This window comes from Patagioenas fasciata, chromosome 8 (genome assembly GCF_037038585.1).
Source record: "Patagioenas fasciata isolate bPatFas1 chromosome 8, bPatFas1.hap1, whole genome shotgun sequence".
Lineage (NCBI taxonomy): Eukaryota > Metazoa > Chordata > Aves > Columbiformes > Columbidae > Patagioenas > Patagioenas fasciata.
The window spans coordinates 9,137,352-9,157,931 of NC_092527.1; the positions used below are offsets into that span (position 1 = coordinate 9,137,352).

The following is a 20,580-nucleotide window of genomic DNA, read 5'->3' on the forward strand; positions in this document are numbered from 1 at the left end:
TGACTTGTGGTTTCTGTGCTGGCAGGAGAAGTGAAAATAATACAAAGCAGTCAGTACAGTTAAAATCATTCTTTTTTCCTTAACACTTGTGTTTTTACAGCTTTCTCTGCAGTGTAACCTCTAGTAATTTCTTTGTATGCAGCCTGTATTCTGTCTTTTACAACATTTGTTACCTGGCTGGGAAACTTTCCCTCTTGTGAAAAACAAGAAACGAACAAATACTGAAGCAGCTTAATCTTACTACATGTGGAGGAAAGAAGAAGAGGGGAGGAAAAAAGGTATTATCCTTTCATTCTGTCAGGTAAAACACTCGTTTTAAATTATGGAACACCAAGATTGCAAATGCAAATATTCAAAACTCAAGAAGTGGCGAAAGTAAAGCTGACTTCTTCCTTTTTCCCTTGTGTATTATTATGTGGTTAAGTGCTGTTTCTTTTTGATGGGATTTTTGTTTCATTCAGTGCACACAGTTGATGGTGTTCAGTGAACAGGAGAGGGTTTCTGTGTTCAGTTGCGCAGGTCCAAGTCTAATTTAGTGCATAACATCTCCACCCAGCACTATAGTATGTATTTAATTTCCCTGTGGGACTTTCTCTAATATTCACTGAATTGTATTTTTCATCAATATTGAGCCAAAAGATGAGTGATAGCCTTATTCTGTAGGTGAGGGGCTCTGAGACAGAATCCAAACCATAGTGACTGAACACTTGCTGATCTGTTGGTGACCGGTTCAGGATGTGCTGGAGAACTTAGATGTCCTTTATCCTTGAAGTGCAGTTGTTGACTAAAATTGCTGTGGCAAAAGTTTCTCCAGCATCAGCAAGACGTATTTCTTACTTTCTTGGAACATTTAGTGGCCATCAGGAAGTACTGGGAAGGCAGGGGTGGTGGGTAGTTGGTTAACTGCCAGTTTTAATACTTTATTTCATGTCTCAAGTGTGCAAGTTTTCTAAACATTTTTTGTTGCCTAATGCGAGTGTGATTTGTGTGTGAGGGCTGGTGGTTGAGCAGAGCAGTGGATTCACTGCTGGAAACCCAGCTCAGCTGGACCTGGCCCCGAGGGCTCTGGGAGCTGATCTGCGTGGGGGGCCGTGTGCTTTCAGAGGAGAAAAGGAGTTTTCTGGAGGCCACCGCTGCATGGGGGCCAGCAGGTCACGGCACCAAAGGCACTGCAGACCAGCTTCAGTCAGGCTGGCTTTTTCTTTCTTTTCCCAAGGGGGCAGATGGAAAAAAGCAGTTTACTCTGTAATGCCTTACAGGAGCTGGGATATACCTTGACTTTAGAGAGTATCTTTTTTAAAGCTTTTAAGATCTAACTAGAAATCAATAAGAACCAGAAGAAATCAAATGACAATTTTAATAGACTTTAGAACAGAGTGTACGAGTATAAAACACTGGTTTTGTATTTCAAAAGTTGCAGGAAGATAGCCAGTCATTTTAAACAGTCTTCTACAAAACATATGCCAGTAGATTACATAAAAGACACTATATACAATATAAAAGAGCAGAAAACAATCCTCACTGTAAAAATAATTTAAAACAAAGTATTTCAATTTAAAATATCTCCTATAGCACAAACTAATACATTGTGACATGCAAGTGAAAACTAAACATATTGCGTTCTTTAGTGTAGCCAAATAAGAGCTGTATTAAATTTGGACAATGAGACAATGTGCCAACATATTCTGATGAATACAGGAGGCTGTTCTTAAATATTTATTAACTTGATGTATCGTGTAAGAACAGCTACTATACATGTTCCAAAGTTTAACAAATATTAAAGCAAGGTATATGAATAATCTACATCATAGGGTTCATTCAGGCCAATGTTGAAGTGGTTTATAGAAAAATGCTGTTTCACTGACTACTGCACTGAGCAATTTTACAAAATGGTTCTAAAGGCCTGGAAATGGTCCGCGCTTGAAAATCTGCAACATGTAGTTTTAAGGCAGCCTAGCACTGGACTGCACTATGTCAGCATTGGAGGGGCTGCTTTGCTTTTCGTCTATCTGCAAGGTGGAGCTGGCAGGTGGAAAATCATTTGCCCAGGCCGAGAGCTGAGCTCAGCCTGCGTGTGCCGGGGCGCTGGTTCGGTGGGTCTGTGCCCCTCCGCAGCGGAGCGGAGCCAAGTGGCTCTCAGTGCAGCTCTCCTGTATCCAGAATGATAAAGGAAGAGCTTATTTTTGTGCACGTCGTCACATGCTGGTAGAAATACTGTTCTGAACTGAGCCTAGCTTCCACATTAGAGCCTTGGCAATTTATCAAATGCTATTTTTAATACAAGCTGCACTATATTTGACTTTCATGTACAACGTGACAAACTTTGACCGCAGGGGATCCATTTTGCTTAAAATGCCACTATTATAATTGCTACGGAGCCAACATCAATGTCTCTTCGCGTCCACAGGAAGCGTTAAACCCAGTAACCCATGCGTTTTCACAGCACTCATCAGTCTAAAAACCAGAGGATTTCACACGTGCTCATTGTCTTGTTTCCATTTAACTATCTACTCACATTTAGGTATGTCTCAAACATACAAAGTAACTGTTAAAGCAAAAAATTAGCTGCCACAGTAGGTTTCAGAAAATGCCAGTGTTTAGTGACAGACTCGGCGAGAATGAAAGGTTTAGCAGAAGTGTTAAGAGGTTTTAAATAAACAAAACTGTTACAAAGCGAGAGGTGTGAAAAATACCATTCTTTGGTCTAAATTAGCTGTTCCCTTTATATTAGTTTAACATTCCAATGGCTTTTTCAAAACTGTTTAAAAATAATATAAGCTGAGATTCATTAAGCAAAAATATGTATTATATACATGGATGTCTGCCCAGACAGATGAACTTAAAAGTGAACATAGTGACAATTGTTTAGATATTCCTAGTACCTTAAAAAAAAAGATGAGTTAGTGTTGAGTGCACAGTAATAGAATTTTATTGAAAAAGGTAAAAAACTAAGCATGAAAATCTGTTTTAGTTGTTTATAAACACTACATCCTTATGGTTTTGTTGCTCTAAATTCAGACGTAAACATTCATTCTGACATGCCAAAGCTCCTAATGCTGGTGGGAAGTTCCTGTAACCAGTCAGTGATCACGTTACAACGTGTCGCTTGGATGATCAGTCCCTGCAGCTTCGTTTGTATCAGCTGATTCATCAGCTGCCAATTCCTCTTGTTCAACACCATCTTCCCCAAATCCAGGTTCCTCTTCCCTTTCGGGAGCATCCTCCTCCTCTATGCCATTGTAAAACTCCTCGATCTCACTCTCATCCTCCACATCTAAGCTCTGACTACGACACGAACCACTTTCGCTGCTGCTTCCGCAAGAGCTAGAAGATATGATGTCGTCTTCAGAGTCTGAGTAGACCTCAGCACCATGGAAAATATAGCGGTTTGGTGGTAAAAATAGATACTGAGTACCTGAAACAGAAGTGTGAAAGTCAATTAAAGGGTGAAAGAAATTATTCGGAAAAGACCTTGAAGACTTCTGGTGAGAAGGTACCTGTATTTTTAATATTGAAACTTCACCAACAAATCAGGTTACAGTGGAAACCCGTTTATTTCAGTGTACCATCAGGAGCAGCACATAACAAATGCTTCCCTGGAAAGCTCCGCATTCCTTCTTTCCCCTCCCTTGAACTGTAACGTTCAACAGCCACTGTCATTGGCACAGCTGTTCACAGCTGGATTGCCAGGATTTGTAACAGAACTGGCACCCGCTGCACAGAGTCCTTGACGCAGCTTAAAAACTGACGTGGCTTTATAGAAAGTTGCAATTTAACACCTGGTTCTTCATCCACACTGATTTTGTAGTGTGGTAACTCATTCCATTGAGAGACAATGCACGGGAGGCTCCCCAGAAAGTCTTAAAGTTTCCTGCAAAACGTGCCTGGCCCCAGCTGCGAGATTTGCTTTCCAAGGCCGGTTCTCCAGGGCGCCCGTACCCAATGCTGACTGTGTGCAACCAGCCTCTCAACACCTGAGCATCACACTCAGGGTTCTGAAAATGCATTTGAAAATGGTAGAAACCGATTTATTTTTGATACTTGCCTTCAACCTCCTAAACGTTGATCTTTTAATGGGGTATGTAGTCACTGGTTATAAAACCTATTATGAATTACAAAAAAATTTCCTGTTGCACAAAAGAAATAAATGATACAATGATGAGTTCTGTAGACATTTGTCTGAACAAAAATAATCACCAAAACCCACTGATTCCCTCAAGGGTAACTTATTTATTGCTTTAAACTAAGTCTAGAGTAAACATCTGGGCCAAAAGATGTAAAATACTGAAATGAGTTAGCACTTACCATCCAGCCTTTTGCTAATCTGTTCTTTTGCAGGTCTGTTTACCCAGCACTTCTTCAATAGTTCATTTTTTTCTTTATTTTCTCCACTGTTAGATCCATTTTCCTTCATCGTTTCAGAGTTCATTAATTCACTAGTGGGATTGTCAGGGTTTTCTGGCGATGTCTGTGTGTCCTGAAGCTTTTCCTCTGTGCAGGTCCCTTTAGTTTCCGAGGCAGGATCGCAGTTTTCTGCCTTACATTCCGCTGGTGGTTCTGCAGACACCACCAAAGTGTCTGGTGGGGTCGTTCCTTCTGGTGAACTAGAGTCTTCTGAAATATTGAGAGGGGTGGGCGGGAGCTCGGCCGAGTGCATTTCCAGCTCCTTGTGCGTTCGGGGAGGCTTTTCTGTTATTTCGGAAAGTTTTACTGAGTTGTAGCAAAGTTTTGTATATTCGCTACCTAGCCGTTGACATAATTCGTTAATAATAACATCACAGTCTCCAAGAAGCTCCACGTCAAAGTGTAGATGAGGCAAAGGTTCCCTATTAATTAAGATCTGAGGCACTTCATGGGGGATGGAACCTATGTATAGAAAAGAGAACTTACAGGTAGTCACTTCACTTCCACTTTCAGCAGAATCCTACTTAGAAAGTTTGATTCCTCAGACTTTTCCTGTTTTCACTTGGCACAAGATCAAAACAGGTCAGGAACAAGACAAGCAAATCTCAAGTGTAACAACAGCACTTTGACGTACTATGCAGGCCATAGCCTATCTAGATTTTTCACCCATTTTTTACAGTAAAGTGTTCCTCTATGCCACCACTGAGAAACACAGCCACAGAAATATTAACTACAGCAATGTTTGCTCAAGTGTTAGATTATTAAAACTGGTACTATAATTTTTGGAAGGAATTGTGTTGACTTCGTGCATTCATGTTATGTCCTTAAACGCATGTGAAGAAGATCTGCTGGCAAATGACATCCCTTAATTACATCCCAACATTTCCAGGTACAGCCTGTGCTGTACAGGGCTGCTCAATCCTTTGCTGATATTTAGGCTTCCAGAACCCGCAATTTGTTAATGTAGCATTGATTCCTCAGATAACCAACTCAGCAAATGCAGCTCCAGGACACAGGCAGAGCAATGGTTTGTGCAGTGGATCCCCAGTTCCCATCAGCCCAGACATGAGGTTCTGTTGTGATGACCGAGGCCGTGGCTGTAGTGCCGTTCCCAGGTCACAGCAGCTACTAAATGCATCTGCTCAAGCTCTACACGGGAGGAGAATTTCTTTAGTACCAGTAAGTCTTGCCCTCAGTAGGCAAAGAAACCACCAGTCATGGTATTTTCTCAGCCTTCCTGAAAGGCATTTACCTATAATTTATAGTAGCAGAGATATTTTTCCGCATCATTTTTGAAAGGTAAAGGTCCAAATGGTCACACACTGTAGCATTTAGTATTAGGTACTGACTTGAAAATAAACTCCAATTCGAGACACCTGATGTACTTGATCTGATTTTCTGACCCTACATTTATACTTTTAAAGATTATTCCTTTCTGAATCTTTCCAGTAACTCTGAAAGCATATTCCATGCAGGGAGAGAAATTAATTGAATCTCAGAACAAAGTCATTCAAGTTTTAGGAGAGTGGTTTTTCAGCTTATCACTACCTTGAGCTCTGCCTGGAGTGTACAGAAAGCACTTGGAATTTGTTACTTTCTCTATATGGCATTTCAGCTTTCCATAGGCAATCAGTTTTCATCTTTGAAACACAGATGTTTAATCTATTTTTTTCACTGAATTAAGCCAAAAGCATTTCTTGGAGCTCTTAACTGAGAATTTCACTTTTGATCCAAATTTTTGGAAGACAGTATTACCAGAGACAGTAACTTACTTGGAATCAATGCTACTGGTCTTACTTTCAGTGAAGACCCAATGACAATAAGGAGATCAACTTCATTTTTGTCGTACTTCATGGCGCGATGGAACTGCTCAGGCAAGTTCTCTCCAAAGAACACGATGTCCGGCTTCATGATAGCGAGGGGCTCATCAGGTGGACATCTGGGACATCTAGGGACAACCTGCAGTACAACAGCTGCTGCTACTACAATTCAAGGCTGCACCCTTGAAAAACCTCAGATTTTAGCAAAACTGACACTTAAATGCATAACAACTCCCTCTTGTACACAGAATATAGCAGAAAAAAGAATACAGAACTTAGGAAGTTTAAATCAAAGAACTAGTTTATGGATGCCTGCAGTAGGACAAAGGACAATACCTTCCATATGAGAAAACAGCACAAGGACGAGGCCTTCCTCTAGTGTCACAGGGCCCGTTCCCAAAATGAGTCTTTGAACAAAGAATCTAATCTGTCTTTTAAGAAAACCTTGTGGGAGGAATGCGTAAGCAGCAATATGGCACACAAACCAGAAGTACGGAGGAAACTTTCACCATGTAACCAGCGTAACAAACCCCATACGATAGGGAAACCACCTAAAGAAGTCCCCAAAAAGGAGCAGATGGGTAGAATGTATAACTGGCCTTTCAAATAGCAGAGCACAGCAGGGACTAGAAACTGGACTGTCTACTGGGACTCAGGTACCAAAACCATCTCTGTGAAAGGGAACTTGGTAGAGAGCAAAGCTGTTGAAACAGACAGTATTTTGTTTCAGAAATACAGAAAAGGTTTCTTTTTGTCTCTAAGAGACCCAACTCTATACAGGCAACAAACTGCGGAGTGCTGGTTTGGGCAAGGCAGGCTACAGAATAAAAATGATGATGGCAAACAGATTTTTTTTTCAGGCATAAAGGAGGAAGGACATGTTTTCTTTCAATAGTGCTATTTCTTGTTGTGTGAAATTGTATTTGGCAATAACTATATTTATTTTGCATTATGAAAATAAGTCAGTATTACAGCTGGGGCCTGCCCTGGAAAGATACCTGGCAACAGTACTGTTATATTAGCACTGAGAGACCAAGTGTGAAAAACTCCTTCAGTCCCATCTCAGGAAAAAGAACCCCTTATTTCTCGTTAGTCAGTATTGCTATAGGCTGCTTCTCCCCACGCCTCCATTACTGAGCACCAGCAATGGACAGGCCATCAGGGGAGAAGTGTGGTTGGGCACAGAAAGGTACAATGATTCAAGTGTTGACAGGAAAACGAGTCCTGACCACTAACGATCAAACCAGAAAATTACAGAATGCCTAGGAATGGTTGTTCACAAGGAAGACAACCTAAACTCCAACCAGATGGCTTGGACAGCAAAGGAGCAGCAAACATCTGTAAGATAAAAAGTTCTCAAAGATAATATTCTCAATAGGAAAGTAAACCAGATTTCATATTCAATATTTCAGTGTTACAAAGCTTCAGGATTACGAGATTCACCTTTCTTAAAGTTTAACTCAAACATCTCTTCTGAAAGGCTTTCACTGAGCTCCACTTCAAATGTAATACCTGAAAATATTTACTTCTGTGTTTCTCATCTAAAGTTGCAACTGTGGCCTCCAAACATTTATGAAAACACATGCACCTGCAGAAAAAGGCTCCTGAGCCTTCCATCTCTATGAACAAGCTCTTTTTGATCAGAGAATCAGTTAGCAACTTCTCCATGCATCATCACCCTTTAAACACAGCTTTAATGTAGGTAAATGCTCAAAGAGCAACCAATGGTATAAACAGCTAATAACACGTTCTCAGTGTGACTGCGAGTTCAAATTAACATAAACCAGGTATAGATCCAACTTTCTACTTATCCTTTAACCTCTCCTTTTCTCCGAGGTTCCACTAAAAATGGACTCTTACAGCTTTGTTCTGCTTTTTCTCATTACCTTGTTTTTTCCAGTATAGTATTTGTGTAAACTTTTAAATACTAGAGGAAATGCTAAAATACAAATAGGCACTTTTATGAAATACATGCAAAGACATGTAGCCTTTTAAAAGCTGATCTTTTAAGCAATTCAAGGATGGCATTTTGTGGGAGTGGGTTTTTTTTTTCTGAGTTACTTATTAGAAAGCTGCAGTGAATTAAAGTTTTTACCTGATTAAAAATGTCTCCTCGAACAACTTCACAATCAACTTTGTATTTACAGATCAGGCAGGAAGCTGTTGCAAAGGAACCTGAGGGGAAAAACCCATATGGCAGAAATAAGGATTTTGAGTCATTCAGATTTGGTCTTTTTGCCCAAGCTGTTTTGACACAAAGGTTGTCATGTTGCAGTGCTGTAAAAATTGGTCATTAAAAAGTGATGTAAAATTAAGAGAAGGTACTTACAGTACTAAAAATAGTTCTTCTAGAGGGAAAATAGCAGAGAGTAGGATATACTACATGCATGTCAACAACAATTGTTTTGCGTCCTCTCATGCCCCCAACCTGTGCAAGCAGACACGAGGAGAGACTAGAACCCTCCCTTTCCCTCTTTACACAGGTAATTAGCACCAACAGCTCTGCACACAGCAGCAGCAGGACACAAAGAAACTGTAGGGCAAAATAACTAAGAAAATGCACTAGTAAAAAATTTGCTATAGGCAACTAAACCACAGTACTGTTCCTTTCAGTTACAGCAGCATTGTTCAAATGGAAACACTGCTCTGAACCGGGCACCCAGCTTAGCCAGCGTCTGTTTGGCAAGACTCTGTGAAGTTGGTTGCTCCATCCAGCCAGTTGGCAACTCTGACTGGGCTGTTTTGAGGCAGCGGAAGGAGCTGCCCGGTGATTTGGTAGAGCATTTGTGTCTCTGTTGGTCTGACGGGAAAGCTTATCAGGTGCTAACACACACATGGAAATACACAGTGCAAAGTCATTGTGGTAAATTAGAGCGGCCTGCTGGTGTGCACATGTCCAGTGAGACAGGCCTACAAGGCCTTTTATCTGTGGAAGGAATAATGCTGGAAGTTGACAGAATGCTGAATAATGCGAAAAATGGACAGATTTTCTCCTAACTATGAAACAAGGCTTAAAAAACAAAAATTAAAAATTGGGGGATCTTTTTGACCCTGCACTGGAATATGCCACTTGTACAGTGGAAGTCTGGAGCTCTCTAATTTCTCATGGTGATACGAAAGCAGGAAGAAAGCCCTGTGACTGAGTCATGTCCAGGGGAGTACAAAAGTCCCTCTTCAAAGGGAGACTTCGAAAGGTTCCATTAAGATGTTGCAAGCTTTGCAGAAGCTGGGAACAGCTGAAAACCTCTGGTACCAAAACTTTACCTGGAGTATTATTTTAAGCCACCCAAACCAAAGATATTTTCTGCTCATAACCTACACTGGGTACTGTATCTGGGTAAGAAAATAAAAGCACAGAAGAACTTGGAGCAGATCATTTCTGAACACTTGGCAGCTCAGGTCTGCTAATCACTGCTTCTGCATCGCTTGCTCAGCACTGCAACCTGCAGAACCTGAGGGATTCCAAAGACTACAAGAAGTATGACAGTGATTGTTTACTCATTATAATTTGTTTGTTGTAATAATTTAAGGCCTTTATACAGCATGTTAGGGACATCTCTGTCGGGTTAGCAGAACTAACTCTGTCTGAGGCATCTGTTGCCACCTACTTGCCACTCTATTATGTGAGGGTTTTTCACCATCAAAAGGATTTGATCAAGAAGTTCCACTGCCCCACACACGAATCACATGTAGCCAGCACGGGTCTGCCTCCCATCGCTCAGCTACAGCAACGGCAAGGAACATGATCCCATTCCAGGCATGCTGGTTGAACATAAAAGCCACGTAACATTCGCAATATGCATGCTAGATACAGTGGGCTTCATAGTAGCAACTTTACTGTAGGTCTGCAGTGTGAAATGGGTTCAAAAGTACATACATGAACTTGTCAAATCATTACAAGGTTCCTTGTCATTTGGGACACCCATGATTAACTTGCCATTGCCACAGCTGGACAAAAAAGACAGAATAAATATAGCAGGATGTACTGTCACATAACAGAGTTTCAGTTTCTCTTTTGCCACCACCATTAGTCAACTAGCATTTGTTAAAAGAGCAGCATAACTGCGTCAGATAAAGCTTGATGTGCTCAAAGCAACCTTTGCTAATTTCCAAAGGCCTCAAAATCTCAAAGTCCATAGGATGTTTTTAAAGAATATTTTTAATTTGCAATAAACATATATAGGCCATACACTGAAGATGGCCTGAAATCCAATTACTGTAGTGTGCAAATGAAAAAATGGGAAGCTTGAACATGGCAGTGATGTGCTAAAACATAGCCATGTAAGAAATTAATGATAAATACCTTCATACAGAACGACAACCAAAAGATAATGTGTGGCACACCCACTACAAATGGAAACTAGCACTAGATTTGGGTTATTTGACAGGCAGGATTCCATTGTGTGCTCTTTGGTCATCATGACAGAGTACCATGTTTGCCCTGTTTGATTAAAGAAAATTGACAAACCTGGCACTGAGCTAAGCTTTGTACACAAGGAACCAAGTGGGTTTGGTCCCTGGAAGGGGTGGAATTAGACAGACAGGTCTCACAAACATACCAACGCTGCTTTGAAATAATTTATTTGCCAGAAGTCTACTAAATGATCCAAAGGTGCACTTTAAGAACTGATTTTCTGCATCCTTTCCTTAAAAATGGATCCTTGGCCTTTTAGCTTGACATTTGCAAGTCCTTGGAAACTAATTAAGAGATTCCACTTAATTTGGTATCTTAATTACAGAATGTGTATGATAGTGAAGGTTTAACAAGATGATGTTCAGTTCAAATGAACTGGTGATTAATCCACAGTATTTTATATGAGGTACAGTCACTGAAGTGTCAGGACATTTTAAGATTTCAATGGACTATATTCTGAATAAAGAATAAGATAATAGCTAAACGCTGTTGACAAACAGTGAGAGGGAACTATGAAAAGACTGATTTTCCACAGTGTGTGTTCTCATACATGATTATAAAGAAGCTCCAAATAAATGTTAAAAGGTCTAAGCTTGTGCAAACAGGCTGTGGATCTTCACTGATACACACAGACCGCTGTTTATCAAGTGTAATTTCTGAAAGAAATGTTCACTTCTGATTTAAATATTTAAGCTACCTAACAATAATTTTACAAAGAGGCTGAATTCTCAAGCTGCAAAGTACACAATCTGTAAGCAGTGGACAGGCACATGTGCATCTTGGCCAAGCTCACACTTGTCTGGTCCCCAGTCTTCTCACAGACTTGGGGTCACAAGTTTCCATTGTTCTCCTGTTAAATTAAGAACTGTGGTAGAAGGTGCCAAGAAGCATTTGAAAAGAACTCTTAACTCTGCTGAAGCTACAAGGGAAAGACCAAATTAAGTGAAGTTTGATGCATTTCATGAAATAATGCAATACATGAGAGTGCTGGCAACAAACGAGCAATCAGGTCTCACTGGATGTGTCCAAACAGAATGTTTCTCATCCTCTTTCTTACGTTATTCTATTGTATTGCTAATAATTTTAGCTAACATACTAAATAATCAACATTTTAAAAGCAGAATAAGTTTCCAAGAGATGCTAATTCAAGAAAAAAATAAATTCCAATAGCAATTACTGTGTCACATGCACCAGTAAAAATCATTCCTGCACATCAAATGAGAAAAGAGCAACTAAAATCACTAACCATGACACTGTATTATCCTTTGGATTCCTGCAACCTGTTCCAATGTGTCTATGTTCTGAGTATAGTTGCGAAGTAGTTTTCCTTCTTTGTCCATCAAAGCTATGAACTTGTGACAGAGAGATGGCTGGAACTGTCCTGGATAAATTTCCTAGGGAATTCAGAACACGAGAAAGTGTAAACGTCTTTATTCTGAATGTAGCAACTCACACAGAGCTAAATATTATCAATAATGGTTATGCCAGTGGTTAATGTCCCTCCCTTCACATGTTGCCATTTCTCTCAGATCCAACACCCCCTTCCACAGCTGAGCTTCTGATCACGTCAGCATGAATTGCTCCATGTGGAAGTTGGTGGATTGTTTTTCACAGAGCATAAAATCCAGGTTTAGGTCTTTTTTTGGTTTTGAGGATTATGAAATAGGAAAGCTTTTTTTTCAAGTGTCAAGTAACCTCAACATTTGTTATTAGAAACATACATGGTTTAACTGCAGTCAGACAAAAATCTCATGAGGAATTTGGATTCCATTAGATTAAGGGAGAGGAGATAGGTATATCTAAAAAAAAAATGTAGGCACTTCTGTAGGATGGTTTGATGTTTGCTCACAGTGAACAAAGAGCCTGCCAAAAGGAAAAATTAAACGTGGGCACCCAGCTGAAAGCTTCACATGAGGAGCCTGTCTAGAGCTGACCACCCGGCAGGTACCTCTGGTTGCTGTGCAACGGGGAGGACAGCAGCAGCAGCAGCTCTTGGTTCTGGGGAGCATTTATTTAGGGGAGGAACTTGACTTCAGACCCTGGGCTCTCCAGGCACTCTCACCACTAAAGAGCAACTGAGCTGGAATCTCACCTGGGAAATCGAGGCCTTTGTATAGAAAAAGCACAAGACTCACTGCTCAGAAGAAAGTTGGCAAGAAGGAGGCTGCTGCCCACTTTTACCAGCTGATGCTTAAAATCTGAACCCAAAGTTCTAGCAGCACAAGAGTGAACGGTTAAACAAACCTTTGTGACAGCTCTGCCTTCAGCTACCATCCAGTCTAACTATTGACAAACAAAAAGGACTTTTTGCAAGCATTTTTTCCCCCCGAATATTCAAGTTACTCATAATTCTGAAGCTACGGGGGTCTGTGGAGTTAAACTACCGCAATGATCTGTGACTGCACAGAGTGCTGTTACCTAGGTCATGACTAAGCTATGATGTGATGATCATCAGATATTCATGTGCTCCCTACGGCTTTTATATTTTAGTCTGAAGAAGCAAGACGTGTCCTGCCACGGAGCCCTGCAGATTTCTTTGCCCAGTCTTTGCTCCTAGAATTAAAGGAACTTGAGATTTCACGGAATTAGAAATCAATATTGCAGCTGAGATGACAGACAGAAAAGGAAAAGGAAATTATTTTAGTAAAAAATTAGCCAAATTGGATTTGGACTATTCTGGTAAAACCTGTGTATGAAGAAGCTTCAAGTAAGTTGGGTTTTTTGTTTGCTGTGTGGTTTCTTGTTTTATTATTAAAAAACCAAGGAACTGTGTATACTAATGAGCATCAAAATATGTCATATCTGAACAGGTTTTCAGAGAAAGCCAGGCAGCTGAAGAACACTTCGAATTTTCTTTTCCAATCTTTGTAAAATAATAGAGCAGTTGTATAGATCGTGAGCAAAGGTAAGAACGAGTGAGCACCACTAGCAGTGACTGATTTTTCAGAAGTCCTTACTGGTCCTGTAGTAATTCTTATTTTGGTTTTGATGTTTTTTTCCATCCTGAGGAAATTCCAGACTAAATGCAATTACTTTTTTCGTTTCTACATATGTCTAGAGCTTCTATAACTCCTTCTTGTCTCTGAGATGTACTCTCTGCTTTTTAAACTGTTTAATATCACTAACAACTTTCCACAAACTGCTGTGTTCCCCCTGTTAAGCAGTCCCTGCAAAGGGGCTTTAATTCTATAAATTCTCTAAGATGTACAGATCCTTGTCACAGCTATACCAAAACCAGAAACAAGAACAAACTTATTAGTGTATGAAACTGCTCTAGTCCTCTTTGCTGTAAATCCAGTGATAAAATGTGAACGTGTTGTATGACGCTGCAGAGCGTATCACAGGATATCCAGTTCAAATGTGGCTTTCCACGTTACTCATGTGCTGGCCAAAAGTTTCTCATATTCTTTCATTTTTCAGGTAAAGTAACAGCAGCTAAGATTATTGGGGTTTGATCAAATAACTACTTATCCTCCCTGAAACTGGAGATACTGTCTAGAATGGTTATACTTATAACAGGAACATTAAAAATAAGCTTTAAAAGGGGAGAGAGAACGTTGCAAAATATTTCTAATACCGCTAATCTGTGGTTGCATGCAATGATGGAAGTAACACTGCGGATATAGAATTGATACAGTGCAAAGACCTGCCCAAGGAGAGAGTTATCATGCCACTGAATGAGACCTCTCGTTAAAGGAAATTCAATATATTAACATATTTTTCTATCTTGTTTATAAAAAAAGATAAAGATAGCATTTTGTTAACATAGTTTTATATCTGATTTATGCATTTTACCATTGTTATCTTACTTTACTGACCAAGATAAGAACTGTTGGAAAAAACATACCTTTGCAAACTTAAAAAATGGCCTGGGGTCCTTTCTGAAGTATTCTATATCAAACATTGCTTGAGGATCTGGCAGGTCTGGGAAGTCTACAGCAAGGCGTGCATAGATGCCGTCTCTGGATCTAAAGTCAGGTATTCCGCAAGACACAGACACCTGAAATATATTTTTGCAATCAGAAATAAGGAAAACTACATATTGGGCTATTAAAGACTTGCTATAATACAAGCTATTTGGGAAACCACCAGTAATTAAGAACAAAACCAGTCTGGGTTCTCTGTATTTATTTTTCCTTTTCTTTTTTTTTTTTTGGACCAAGATAACAAATCCCAAATCACAAGCAGAAGGAACAGTCTGACAGCTGGGGAGAAAAACCTTTAGTACAATCCATACAGGCAGTTATAAAACACCAGAACTTACTTTCACTACTGAAGTTTTCTAAGAAGTGAACAAGAATTTAAGGTAGTGCTACATTAAATTTGATTAGTAAATGTTCATTGGCCTCCCAACTTTCCAACTTAGGTTTGGACAAGGCGGTTGACTTTTATTTCTTTTTTATGTCCTAACACAGTAGCAGAATAGATTCTTACTTTGGATGAATAAACTCCCTTTGATAAACAAGCACTGTTTATCAAAGCATCGTAGTAGCCAATAAAGACTAAAATTTATTGTCTCAGACAATAAATGGGAAGAGGAGGAGGAACAGGGATATGATAGCGATTACAGGAAGAGCAAGACTGGGTGAGAGAAGCAGTAGTGCTTTTGTGACAAACTGATTTGAATCACTTATCTTTTCTGAATGGTGTCACACCCTCTGTGTACCAACAGCAGAAGCAAAAAATGATCGACTTTCATATCAAGATCTAGTAAACAGCTATAAGGCTGCAAATGTACAACAGTTTAAAAATGTTCTTTAGAAAAACAATGACTAATCAATCCTGTTACTATCATAAAGTAGCACATGTTAAAAGAAAAACTCAGTCTACTGAAATCTAATTAAACTCTCCTTATAATCCTCCCCTGCTGACCATTTTCTTTTTTTTCATTTTGATTCCTAGTCTTCTAGTCCCTCTGGCTCCATCAGGTATTTTAGGAGATCCACTGAGATTAAAAAAACCCCAATCATTAGCTGTTTCAAATGAAAAAATTACTAGGATAGAAAATGTTTTGGAACAGGTAGGTGTGCTCTTGTTCCATAACTATTTTGCATGGAAGCAACTGTTTAAATGTTTCTTAATATTTTATTATAAAGAGAGATCTCGTCACTTCCAACTGAAGCTCCAGTCTGGCAGTGTGCATCTTTCTAGCAGACAGCTGCGCCTCCTCTTCCCATCTAGCACAATTATTTGATTACAAATGCTGTGACGGTCACATCATCCACCTGCTGTAAAGCACCACACAAGTATTTAACCTCACTGTCATTGCACAATACATACCCCAGCTCCAGTCAAGACCATTATTTTTTTGCATTCTTGTAAAAGTTTCACTGCATCATCAATAGTATTAACATCTTTCCGTTTTTTCCTTTTTGGTGGTTCTGAAAGGATGTTTATAACAATTTGCCACAGCGTCATATCATCCAGTTCCGGTGGAGGGATGGTTTCTGGCAGCAGGTCTTTCAGAATTGTCCGTGGGTCTGTACCTAACATGAGATGCTGCTGGACAAAAGTGTAGGGACCTAAGAAAAAAATAAAAAAATAGAAATATTTAAAATTAGGTCAAGTACTTCAGATTATTGCGATCATTGTCCCATTTATTAATGCTTGCGCCTACAATTTTATTAATCCAATTTAATGCTTTGTTCATCAAAACCCCTGAAGTTTTGGTCTAAATTCTGAAGTGATACTATAGCTAGGGTTTTTACTTATTTATCGTTACTTCATGTTAACCCATGAACGATTTAATAGAAAGTTAGTCAACAGAGGAATCCCAGGTCATAGCAAACTTGATGGCTCTCAGAGGTGCACTTGTTTAGCAACAAGATTTTCACAAGGTATCTCCATTTTTGGCTTCATTTGTATTTCTCCACCATTTTGTAACATATTTACAGTAATAAGATGAAGAGACAACAAACATACATATACTTGCTAGTCATATTATGAAACATCACTCTTAAGAGACAAATAGGGCCCACCAGTCCATGGAATTATGTTGTTCTGTTAGTTGTCTAACAGTGACCATTTCAAACATGATCTCCTAAATCAGACTTTCCAGAAACACTCTGGATTAGAGTGGTAGAAGAAAAACAGGTAAATCTTAGAATAAGAAGCTGAACTAAGACAACCCGAAGAGCTACAGTAAGGCTAGTTAGAATTCATGTAAAGAAAACAACTGTGATACATATTCACCCAAAAGGTACCAACAGGGGTCATCTGACAGGGATCAGCAAAGACAACATATGGAACATTGTGTTGTCATAATGCGTTTTCTTGCTGCCGTTCTTGTCAGTAGTGGCAAAATGAACACTGCGGTATTATCTGTGATTCTATAATTATCATGTCTGCGATAATTATAGACAAAAGGCCTCAAGTGCCAAACCCCTGTGCCCTGGCAGCGACCGCAGCAGTTCTGTGTGTCAGGCAAGAACTTTCCTCGTGGCCGTGCTTAACTTATCTACTGCTAATATGCCATATACACACAGACCAATAATTCGCAAACTGGTGTCACACTCAGGACGGTGAGCCCTAGAGACTGGCTAAAGCCATACAAGATCCATCTTCTTGTTCCTTAAAGTATTAATACCACTAAGGAAATAGGCCAGAAATATGCCACAAATCTGTTCGATTTAGTGGGACTGCATGTATGCTTTTAATACAGATCACGGCAGGATAGCTACACAAAAAAGACATTGACAATTTTAATCAAAATACAGCAAGTTTAAAGAGGTTCATTCTTAAACTCCTTAAAAAATATATGGAACACAGTCAACAACTCTATGCTGCTTAAAAGCAGTAATTGCCAATTTTTTTTTTGCAACAGAATGAATCATTTGAAGACTGGGAAGAAAAAAGTAACTGTTCAAAGGCAAAGAGCATCTAAGAACATTATACAGGCTTCTACCTATACGTGGTCTTGGAGTCCAGTCACTAGAACTTGCATGTGAGGCTCTGTCATCTTCATCACTATCACAGGAGTGAAAACCATTGGCTATGATTTCATCACTAAAAAGGAAGTTATCTGCAAGACATCACAACAAGGATGGTTAGACTGGAGTCAAACAGCACAGATATATGTTTAAATATATCATAAAACATACAATTTTTAAAGATAATTGCAATGAATAACAAATAGGCAGTTGTATCACTTAAGAGAAAATTTCTACCTTTTTTGAGTTTCTAGATGTGCTTTCAAGCCTTCAGTAATTTGCTATCTTAATACTGGGCTTTAGTGGGCTGGACGTTGACCTTAGTGAAATTTTCTTTCTAGATAGGGGTGGACATTAAGGGTTTTTTGTATATTAAAAATAATCCAAGTGTTTTAAAAATACACTTGAAAAATCCTTTCTCTTACACAGCTCACTGAGAAATGGGATTAACTGAAAACATGCCACCATGTCACTTATCTTTGACTTGGTTTTAAGAGCACAACATTTTAAAAGAAAAAAAAAAAAACACTTGAGCAGCTCATTAGAACAGACTACTAAACCTTTGTTATTGTGTGTGGGTTTTTTAATTAAAAATAGCCACAGCAACTGTGATGTAATTTGTTGAAAACCTAAGACTATGTACAAAGGAGAACAAATTTCAGTCATGCTCGCTAAAGCAAAGAATTCCTATAACAGTTTTCAATATCTCTTTGAATACACCCCATCACTATTTTAGCTAGGTTACTTAGCTTTACTCTTAAATAAAGACCACCACAAAACACCATCTTTTTTTTTTATTCAGAGATTGCGTTGTCCTGTTCTTTCCCTTGTTTGCACAAATACTTTATTCTGATTAGAATGGAAAGAGCTAGAGGACAGAAATTTGCTTTTTGTGCTTGCTGTCTTGTTCATCTGAGACCACGGGTGCTCTTTTGACATTACTATTTCTTATTAGTAATCTACGTATTTACATGATTTCACTTCCACCTCATTATGCATGAAGTCAGTGAACATACGCAAAAAGCATCACGAAGAAAAAAGTTGATTAGTACATATCAGCAAGTGTGAAGTGCAAGTTTTACAAAAAAAAAAATAATCTCATGTCTACAATGTAAAGAATCAAAGCGTATGTTGTTAAAGACTCAACATATACAGGTAACATTGTCTTGTATTTAAGAAACACTTTTATAGATACAAACAGGCTAAACTAAGTTTAAATTGTAACACTCCCTGTGTATTGGGTTCCTCAAGGGAATACAGGGCTTGCTTGCCAAAACATGCCTGAGGAGCTGAGCAACTTGAGCAAAAAGGCACTTACAAGGGATCATTAGCTTTACTCTTGTGCTGTGCTGATGGAGCTTTTGAATGCCAAGGCTGTTCCAAGCACATCATACAGCTCTGGTGCCTTTGGGACAGATTTTGCACAGGCAGAAATTTTCTGTTGAGTTTTATTACAGAGTTGAAGGTAAAATATCTTTAACTGCACTCCAGGATTCTGCTGGCAGAATCCAGTGTCTTCTAACTTTTAGGAAGACCTTCCAAAGCACGGCCTTAAAGAACCAAACCCCCTCAAGAACTTATGTTTCAGTAATGCAATGCAAGGTACTTTCATACTGAGTCTGCTTCAAATATGATCTGCAAAGATACTTCTAAAGATTACAGGTCAGTTTTTGCTGCAGTCACCAAAATCTGAACCAAGATTGTAACTTGAACATAAAGAATGGGTCAAGACTGCTGCTCCTGTGCTTTCTGTGCAGGTTTCCAAGAAACAGAAATAACTTTCATGGCAGAAAGTGTGGAACGGAAACAGGGCTTATGATTTTCCGTTTTTAGTAACTGTTTCCAGCGACACAGCACAATAAATGTTTTCAGAAACGAGAGCTGAGCCGATCTGCTCCTATGAAGCTCAGCACAAATAGCAGCAGGCTTTGACGAGGGCTGATTAGAGCTAGGATCGATCAGGTTTAGAAAGACGTGCGCAGCCCGCTCGGGCTGGCTGGAGCAGCGCAGCGTGTCGGGCCGGCACCGGCGCCGCCCGGAGCGGAGCTCCCACTGCTCGCAGCGCCCGCTCTCCCGGCACCGGCACCGCCCGGCTCGGGCTGCGGCAGCTGAGTATCGGCCCCCGCCCGCGGCCCGGCCCGCGGGGGAGCCCGGGCGGCCGCGGGAAGGCAGCGGAGGGAATAGGCGTCCCGAGCGCCGCGGCTGCGGCCTCTCCCGCTGCGAGGGGCGGCCCGCGCCGAGGGGGAGGGATGGGATGCGGGTCCTCACCGGGATGCGGGGCCGGCGCCCCGGCCGACCCGTTTGAACACTGCGCCCGCCTGCAGCCAATGGCCGCCTCCGTTGCGTCTTCGCCGGGCGCCGCCTCCGCCCCCTCCCCCCGGCCCCGCTGCCGCGGAGGCGGCTCCGCCCGGGGCAGGCCCCGCAGCCCGGCCCTATTGTCCGCGCCGCTCCAGACCGCCGCTGCCGCCGCCTCTTCGTCCTCCTCCTCCGCCCGGCCGCCGCCATCGGCGGTCACGGCCGCCGCCTCACCCGGCAGTTCCGCCGCCACAGCGGCGACGGGCGGCGGCCCCGCGCCGCGGTCCGGGCACTGGTCGGCCGCCGGGCCCCGCCCGCAGCCGCCGTCTTCCGAGTCCAGGCGCTGGCGCTTCGGAGCGGGCTCGGCGCTCTCGGCCGCACCGCCGGGGCCGCCGTCGCGCTGCCGGAGGAGCGGAGCCTCCTCGTCCGCCATCTTGGAGCAGCAACCGCCGCCCCCCTCCCGGCCGGCGCAGCGCGCAGCAGCGCCACAGCCCCCACCCCCGGGGAGCGATTTAAACCCGGCACGTGACCGCGCCACCGCCCACGCGGGCACCCGCCCCGCGGAGGCCGCAACAACAACAAACCGGGTCACGTGAGGGAGGGCGGGAGGCGGACGGGGTGCTGCCCGGCGTCACGTGATGCTGGTACCGGCTCACCTCCCCCACTCCCCCGTCGCGCACGCCCCTCGCGCCATGGCGGTTTCTGGTCACGTGGCCGC

General features: G+C 41.3%; 1 protein-coding gene across 2 annotated transcripts; it reads right to left on the minus strand.

The window, feature by feature from the left end:
* Positions 1-1,343: 1,343 nt before the first annotated feature.
* SIRT1 (sirtuin 1) lies at positions 1,344-20,469 on the minus strand. 2 transcript variants are annotated; one of them, XM_071811664.1, is made up of 9 exons: positions 20,447-20,469; positions 17,543-17,659; positions 15,919-16,160; positions 14,486-14,638; positions 11,885-12,032; positions 8,320-8,399; positions 6,177-6,363; positions 4,306-4,866; positions 1,344-3,415 (listed from the first exon to the last, which is right to left on the minus strand). In XM_071811664.1, exons 3-9 carry the CDS (start codon positions 16,129-16,131, stop codon positions 3,093-3,095), a joined length of 1,665 nt encoding a protein of 554 aa, XP_071667765.1. In that variant the 5' UTR covers positions 16,132-16,160; positions 17,543-17,659; positions 20,447-20,469; the 3' UTR covers positions 1,344-3,092. The 2 variants fall into 2 exon arrangements, with proteins under 2 accessions (XP_071667765.1, XP_065699829.1); XM_065843757.2 differs by lacking the exon at positions 20,447-20,469 and adding an exon at positions 19,836-20,336.
* Positions 20,470-20,580: the final 111 nt, after the last annotated feature.

Bases quoted from the DNA above. Each gene is read 5' to 3' on its own strand.
- SIRT1 (XM_065843757.2), bottom strand. From the start codon at position 20,295: ATGGCGGACGAGGAGGCTCCGCTCCTCCGGCAGCGCGACGGCGGCCCC. The intron at 14,639-15,918 runs GTATGTATTGTG...AATATATTTCAG, and splicing joins TGGTCTTGACTGGAGCTGGG to GTGTCTGTGTCTTGCGGAAT. The intron at 3,416-4,305 runs GTAAGTGCTAAC...CTTCTGTTTCAG, and splicing joins GATTAGCAAAAGGCTGGATG to GTACTCAGTATCTATTTTTA.